The sequence below is a fragment of the Pseudorca crassidens genome, chromosome 19, assembly GCF_039906515.1.
Source record: "Pseudorca crassidens isolate mPseCra1 chromosome 19, mPseCra1.hap1, whole genome shotgun sequence".
In the NCBI taxonomy this organism is placed as follows: domain Eukaryota; kingdom Metazoa; phylum Chordata; class Mammalia; order Artiodactyla; family Delphinidae; genus Pseudorca; species Pseudorca crassidens.
In genome coordinates this window covers 35012345-35020566 of record NC_090314.1, presented here as the reverse complement: position 1 = coordinate 35020566, position 8222 = coordinate 35012345, and the positions used below count along the sequence as shown (strand labels likewise).

At 38.1% G+C, this 8222-nt stretch overlaps 1 protein-coding gene across 1 annotated transcript in view; it reads left to right on the top strand.

Moving 5' to 3' along the window:
* The first annotated feature begins 27 nt into the window (after window positions 1-27).
* SKA2 (spindle and kinetochore associated complex subunit 2) overlaps window positions 28-8222 on the top strand; it is a 28291-nt gene continuing 20096 nt past the window's right edge. The window contains exon 1 of the mRNA XM_067714102.1: window positions 28-183. Coding sequence (XP_067570203.1) covers window positions 151-183 — 33 coding nt within the window. The 5' untranslated portion in view covers window positions 28-150. The remainder of the gene's footprint in view (window positions 184-8222) is intronic.

Genomic DNA, 8222 nt, shown 5'->3' with positions numbered 1-8222 from the left:
TTTCCCAGTCGCCAATGGGCGGGCGCCGGTGAAGCGGCGGAACCAATGAGCGCGAGACGTTGAATGACAGCTGTCCAATAGGGACCCTCAGTGCTAGTACGGTTTGCGGCTTAAGCGCCGCCGCGGTCTGAGGAATGTCAACTATTCAACATGGAGGCGGAGGTCGATAAGCTGGAACTGATGGTGAGTGTAAAATGAAGGAGATCTACTGGGTAGTTTATTCTTCCCCGATGGCCTCCAATGTGGAACGCAATTTGGAGTCGCCGGAAACCCTGGGCGGAGGAGGCTGGACTAGACTCGAGCTCCTCCTCCTGCACCAAAGGGAGTCGCCGCCGCCTGGTCTCTTAACCGCCGCGGGGGGAAGGGGTTACATCCGGGAAACTCGTGAAGGAAATGGCGGGAGATGCTGGGGGTCCGGGGCCTTTGGAATTCCTTGTTCCTCGCCCTCACCTTTCGCCTCTCAAGGAACTGTGGATGGTGCAAACAGCGTTCTGTGTATTTCCACCAAAAAGACCTGACTGTAATGGTCTCTAAACGCCCCAAGAAGGGGAGAGGTTTTTCACAGTCCGAGAAAGGGGGATGGAGGGTGGGGAATAAACAGAGAAGGGGGGAGAGAAATCCCTTTAGGGCTGAAGCGTTCATATTCAGCCCAGGGCAGGCTGAGAAAGGATGCGAGAGTTGCGTGCACAACTTCCTAGCGGCCAAGGAAGCCCCTAGACCAGTTTGGCCCATCGGTGGGGGAGACGTGTGAGCCTTTGGAATCTCAACCACGAGCTTCTTTTCCTGGAGCGCGGGCGGGACCTGGGACGTGGGAGGCTCCGCTGCTCTGGAGTTGCCTAGTTTCATTCATTGTGAAAGTAGGGGGCGGGGGCGAATAATTGGGAAGGACTCCCGCGGCTGCTTGGCCTGCTCTAGGGCGCCAAACTGGAGGGCCGTACTAGTTTTTTCTTTGGATTCTTCCCTCACTTGTCCTCTTTATTCTCTCCCTCCCATCCCTAGACTACCGGCTGGATCGCCCGCGCTTTTTTCTTAGTTCCCTTGTTTTATCTTCAGTCCCTTTACCCCCAACGCATTACGAGTGTTTGGATTGGGCTGGCTTCCTTTAGAGTGGGGAAGTTGGAGAACGCACCCATCATCGAACTCCTGTCCGTTTTTTTGTTAAAGAAAAACAACAAGATTAAGTAAAAAAGCCAAAATCTCCATCACAATCCTCTTCTCCCTGCCATTCCTTGGCGTTACTCCTTAAGTACCATTTGTGCCTGTGCTACTCTTCTCCAAGCGGAACCTTGGGTCTCTTTAATATCTGCAACGTGTAGTGATCTTGGAAGACCCTCACCCCCAAGACCTTGCGAGACCTTGATATATCTTATTACTGTTTTCTTCTGATGTATTAATGAATTGTAGTGGCTCTCATATACAAAATTGACTTTCATTTGCTTCTAACGTTTTGAATTTTGATTTTCTTTGTGGGGTGTGTGTGTGGGAATTGGGAAGGTGAGAAATGGCAGCAAAGAAGGAAGAATTTCCTGCAGCTTTCCAAACCCTAAATAATGAACTTCTAGTTCAAAGTTTTGTTATTCTTATCATTAACTGTCTTTCAAAAAACAAAACAAAAAAACAGTATTAAGTATTGTAATTTGATTCTACCAACAGGCACAGATATTAACATTGTCTTGCCCATCTCCTCCATCATGAATTCCTCCCTCCAGATGGATATTTCTGCCTAATTGTAAGATGCTAAATGATACTAATTCTGCTTTTAACAGTTTTTTTTTTCCCTCTCAAGTTGGCTTTTAATTTTGAGGTACCAATGAAGCCTTTTTTGAAGTTTGCATTAGAGTCAATAGTCTCACAGGACATGTTTAAGATTGAACACATTTTATTTTAAGGGGAAAGCAATTACGTGTACATCTTGAAAAAAAAGTAGGTTTTAGAAAATTATGAGGTAGCCAGACTCGAACTTTTAGGTGTTTGAATGATGGGGTAGTTTTTAAAAATTCTTTTTATGAGAGGAAGAGAAGAAAACAGATCTTCTTAAATTCCTTTTAACTAACTTAGTCATAACTTTTTTTTTTCCTGTTCAAATTATTAGTTTCTTTCCATAATCATTAGGGTTTAAAAATTGTATTTGAACAATTACACTTTTATTATTACTGCTTTGTACTGGCTGGGTAGTATAAGACCATACATCTCACCTTTAGATTTGCCATGTGCTTTTAGAAAAAAATGTTATATCTGTGAACTGGTTTATTTTCTAAGATTCCAAAGGTAAATGATTTCCTGTACAATCCTCTGAGTTTTGGGTTTATATTACTTGAATAAAGGATTTGTTGAGGAACCAATGTTGAATATTTAATAAGTGAAATAGAATACTTATTATCTAACTTTGAAAAGAAAGTACTTATTTTAATTTTTTAAGATATCAGACAAATATCCTGATCCTCTTAAGTTTAAAATTTTCATATATTTTTCTAGTCTTAACCTGATTCAGAAAATTAAACATTTGTTTTTTAAAATTTTATTTATTTTTTTCTTATTGCTTATCTGTTTTATACATATTAGTGTATACATGTCAATCCCAATCTGCCAATTTATCCCACCCCCCATTTCCCCCCTTGGTGTCCATATGTTTGTTCTCTACATGTGTCTCTATTTCTGCCTTGCAAACAGGTTCATCTGTACCATTTTTCTCGATTCCACATATATGCTTTAATGTATGATATTTTAAACAATGGAAAGTGTTTTTGCATCAGTCAACATTATTAATGGAGGAATAAACTCATTGTAGGGTAATCTTTGTTCTATAACTTTTTTCCCTTCACTTATTGACTGAGTGGTATTTGGCTAGTGTCTTTCTTTTGTGATACAGGTAGAGATTGTACACAAAAGGTAGTGCAATGTGATACTATGATACTATTTCTATTTCTGTGTTGACATCTGACTTCACAATGGTTTCTTACCAGTTAAAAGGTTAGAATGTTAATTGGCTTGAATCCAAGGAAACCTCTTAAATCTCAGAGCCGTCTCCTCCTCCCATTATTATTTTCTCTTTGATTTTTCTGCGCTTGAAGGAAATGGAGATGTTCCTCTTATATTTAAGATGTTTTAGGGGTTATCTGAAATTTTAAAATCCCCTTTCATAGCATTCAGTTAAGTAGCTCTAATGGTATCCTGTTTACGAGACATTGATTCCCTGGAAGTCTGTGAACTCTTGATATAAGATGGTAAGTGCTTTTTATATTGTAGTTTAGATTCGAGAGAGATAGGGTTTATAGAAATTGGGAAATATTATTTCACTTTTCATTTATTTTCTTTGGTAATCTTACTCAAAAGGCTAGTTTTATATGGCAGTTAATCGGTCAATTGCTATGGAGGAGCTAACCAACACATCTCATGACAGAAATATTTTCACAACTTTGCCTTAAGTAGTAATTATAACCTGTTAATACCAGTCCTGAGGTATTAACAATACCCATGTGAATAACTCATACAGCTTATAACATATTTACAAAATTCCTTTCTACATCTATGCATGTTTTCAGTTTGCATATTAATCATAGGTTAGTCGTCAAAAACCAATACCACTTTGATATTTAAATCCTAGTCTTCTTTTTTTTTTCTTTAACATTGATATAAATGTTCTTAGGTTTTGGATGTCTTCTGTCCAAAGAGGCAACCCTTCTTTGTATTCTTTTCACTCTGAAGCTTCAACTGATGCAAGATGCTCTTGTGTGTCTTTCCTACCTATTACTGCTGACGAATGCTCTGACTTTATTGCACTACTGTACTTTACAGCTAGCAGTGCAATAGTATTGTCAAAGCATCTGAAAGCAGAATGTACACCAGAATTTTGGTTCTTGCCTTACATCTTTCTTCAGTGTCTGTGAGTAATTTACCACAACCTTTGTTGCTGAAAACTATATAATTTTATTACAAAGTATATGTTTTAGAAAGTTATAATTTGAAAAAAAAATGTTTTCAACTAATTAAAAATTCACCACTGTAATGCATTATGAAACACATTGAGAGGATACATTTTATAGCTAAAGTTGTTATGGCTTGTCTAAACAAGTAGTACTTTGTCATTTGCTTTCTGTTACAGATTTGGATAGGTTCTGACAAATCTCAGGTTTTCTTTAATTGAGTTTGAAGATGAATTAGTATGTGATGAATACAATCTTTGCTGTATATTTCCTGTGGTAACCTGCCTCAAATCTTAAGTGGTGTTAATTTTGTGTATTGTATAGTAAATGCTTGAGTTTAAAACTTTAGAATGCATGTCTTAATGTTCTTTTTGTAATTATGAGATATAATAAAATGTGACTCCATCACTTGTTTTTTTGTAATCAGTTTGAGATAATTTGCATAGAGTAAAACTCAACAGTTTTAGTTGTACAATTTCATGAGTTTTGATAAATGTGTACAGTCATGTAACCACCACCACCAGTCATGATATAGAACATTTCCCTCACCATAAAAAGTTCCCTTATGACCCTTTGCAGTAAACCTCCCAAACTCCCTGGCAGCCACAGACCTCTAGTTTTGCCTTTCCTAGAAGTTCGTAAAAATGAAATCATATACACAAACCTTCTAGTCTTTCGTGTCTGGCTTCTTGCACTTAGCATAATGCTTTTAAGATTTACCCATGTTGTTGCATGTATTAGGAGTTGGACCATTTTTATTGACGAGTAGTATTCCATTGTCTAGAATGTCACAAATTGTTTATCCTTTCACCAGATTATGGAATCGTTAATTGAAGATTTTGCCTATTATGAATAGTTGTTCTAAACATTATAATACAAGTCTTTATGTGGACATAATGTTTTCATTTCTCTTGGGCAGCATGATAAAAGTATGATTGATCTTAAAAGAAACTGCTAAAATCTTTTTCAAAGCTCTGTATTAGGGTTCCAGTTTCTCTAAGTCCTCACCAACACTTGGTACTATTGTCAGTCTTCTTCATTTTAGCCATTCTAGTAGGTGTGTAGTGGTATCTCATTATAGTTTCAATTTGCATTTCCTTAATGGCTAATGGTATTGAACATCTTTTCATGTGCTTATTTGAAGTTGGTATATCTTCTTTAGTGAATATCTGTTAAAATCTTTTGCCTATTTTCAAATTGAGTTGTCTGTCTTTTTATTATTACAAGAGTCCTTTGATTTTATCTATTTGCCTTCTCCCTTAAAATTTTTTGATGGAGTCCAGTTTATACATTTTATTCTTCTATGGTTTATGCCTTCTGTGTTCTATCTAAGAATTCTTTGCTTAACTCGAGGTCACAAATGTTTTCTTCTAGAAGATTTATAGTTTTAGTTTTTACATTTAGATCTCAGTCCATTTTGAGTTAACTTTTGTTAGGAAGCCTTGAAATCATCTAGTATAAGGCTTCACCCATTGCTCTTGTTTTCTAAAACTTTTAAATTAATTTACATTTCCACATAATTTTTCTGTCAATTTCTATAAAAAAAAGAGGTGTACTGGGATTATGTTGAATCTAAAGAACAATTTGGGGAGAATCGCTATCTTAACAATATTGAGCCTTCTGATACGTGAACATTATCTCTCCATTAATTAGGTCTTTTAAAATTTCTCTCAACAGTGTTTTGCAGTTTTCAGTTTATAGGTCTTACTTTTTTTTATAACCTGCTTAGTGTGATTTTTTTAAATTAATTAATTAATTTTTGGCTGTGTTGGGTCTTCGTTGCTGCATGCGGGCTTTCTCTAGTTGCAGCAAGCTGGGGCTACTCTTCATTGTGGTGCACAGGCTTCTCATTGCAGTGGCTTCTCTTGTTGTGGAGCACGGGCTCTGGGGGCACGGGCTTCAGTAGTTGTTGTTCCCTGGCTCAGTAGTTGTGGCACACGGGCTTAGTTGCTCCGCGGTATGTGGGATCTTCCTGGACCAGGGCTTGAACCTGTGTCCCCTGCATTGGCAGGCGGATTCTTAACCACTGCACCACCAGGGAAGTCCTAAATAAGTCAATTCTTGATTCTTTAATTCATTGTTTTTGTTCTCATTTTATAAATGAGGAAATAATCTCAGTTTTCACTTAAGATTTTCATGTAGTGATTAGTGACTGTAAAATAAATTTAGCTTTTCAGAACAATTTATTTTTGTTAGGAGATGTGAGAGTTGTAGTAGTTCTTATTAATTCCTCCTCTCCTCTCTGTAATTTCTCCAATTTTAGATGATAGTACTTCATACTTTCTTTTGGTAAGTGTTACTAGGGCAGGCTGGTACCAGAGGCTAGAGATATTAAGGAACTTATCTGGGAGACATGGCTAAATACATTGAGACAGATGCCATGATGGGATAAGTAAATGTCAGTTGTTGTGGGGGCACATTGGAAAGAGGCACCTAACCTGGGGAAGGATTCTTGTTAGAGGTGAGAGGTAATCTGAGACTGGAAGGATGAGTAGGGATTAGCCAGTGAAGGAAACAGAAAACTTTCCAGGCAAAGGAAACAGTGCGTGTGAAAGTACAGAGGTGTTGCACAAGTGGGGGAAACCGCAAGTTGTCAGTACAGTTTTGAGATGGGGGGCAGGGGGGTTGAGATGAAGAACTAGTAAAATCAATTCTAGCTATTAAGTTGAAAACCTCCACCACACTTCCTTTATTACATTCTAAACATTTAAAATTATTGTAAATATTCATGTTCTGTAGTAATTATGAACCTATGTTCCTTAATTAAAAAAAAAATCTTATAAACACCCAGTTAAGGTTTTGGATAAAATATAGGGAAATTTAATGACTTCTGATAAAATTATATATTGATTTCTGTGTTCAGAATATAAACACCCAGTTAAGGTTTTGGATAAAATATAAACATATTACATATAAACACCCAGTTAAGGTTTTGGATAAAATATAGGGAAATTTAATGCCTTCTGATAAAATTATATATTGATTTCTGTGTTCTACACTCTTTATTGCTCTATTTATAAGGCATAGGATACCATAAATAACAGAGAAGTCTTTAAAAAAAAAAATAATGAAAAGGAGGACTTCCCTGGTGGCACAGTGGTTAAGAATCCACCTGCCAACGCAGGAGACAAAGAGTTCGATCCCTGGTCCGGGAAGATCCCACATGCCATGGAGCAACTAAGCCTGTGTGCCACAACTACAGAGCCTGCGCTCTAGAGCCCGCAAGCCACAACTACTGAGCCCGCGTGCCACAACTACTGAAGCCTGCACGCCTAGAGCCCGTGCTCCGCAACAAGAGAAGCCACTGCAATGAGAAGCCTGTGCACTGCAATGAAGAGAAGCCCCCACTCAGCAACACAGCCCCAACGATGAAGACCCAAAGCAGCCAAAAATAAAATTTTTAATTAATTAAAAAAAAAAGACTACGTTGTATAGTCTAGATTCTTTTTTTAAAAATGTATTTATTATTTATTTATTTAGTTTTGGCTGCGTTGGGTCTATGTTGATGCGTGTGGGCTTTCTCTAGTTGTGGCAAGCGGGGGCTACTCTTCGTTGCGGTGCGCGGGCTTCTCGTGGCGGTTGCTTCTCTTGTGGAGCACGGGCTCTAGGTGTGTGGGCTTCAGTAGTTGTGGCACACGGGCTCAGTAGTTGTGGCTCGTGGGCTCTAGAGCGCAGGCTCAGTAGTTGTGGCGCACGGGCTTAGTTGCTCTGCAGCATGTGGGATCTTCCTGGACCAGGGATCGAACCCTTTGTCCCCTGTGTTGGCAGGTGGATTCTTAACCACTGTGCCACCAGGGAAGTCCCTATTCTAGATTCTTTTGTAGGTATATTTTTATTTTTTCTAAACCAGGTTCATTCTATATATTATGAAAATCAAAATCTATCTCTGTAGTCTATTATGTGTCCATAGCACAGTTAACATAAATAACCTAAGATCCTGAAAGCTTAAAAAAAGTTAAGTAGACTACTTTAACTGATAAAGTCAGGCTCATGTGTACTACTCTCTTAATTGTTACATGAAAGTCTGCAGATTAGGAAGTGATGAACCTGAAACTTCACACTTTCTTCTGCTTTGATGTTGTTATTTGCCTGAAATAACATGTCTGTAACTGGGTGCTTGTGCATATTGCTGCTTATCTGTTTCAGACAAGCATAGACATGTGTTTGTTCTCTCTGGAAGAGAGTGGATAATAGTCAACTCTCTGGCAGAAATATACAAAAAACCAATTTTGACTGTGTAGACATTAGAGGTGGCGCTCAACTGGTTAAGAGCTTGAAATATTTATTAAAACAGGCTTT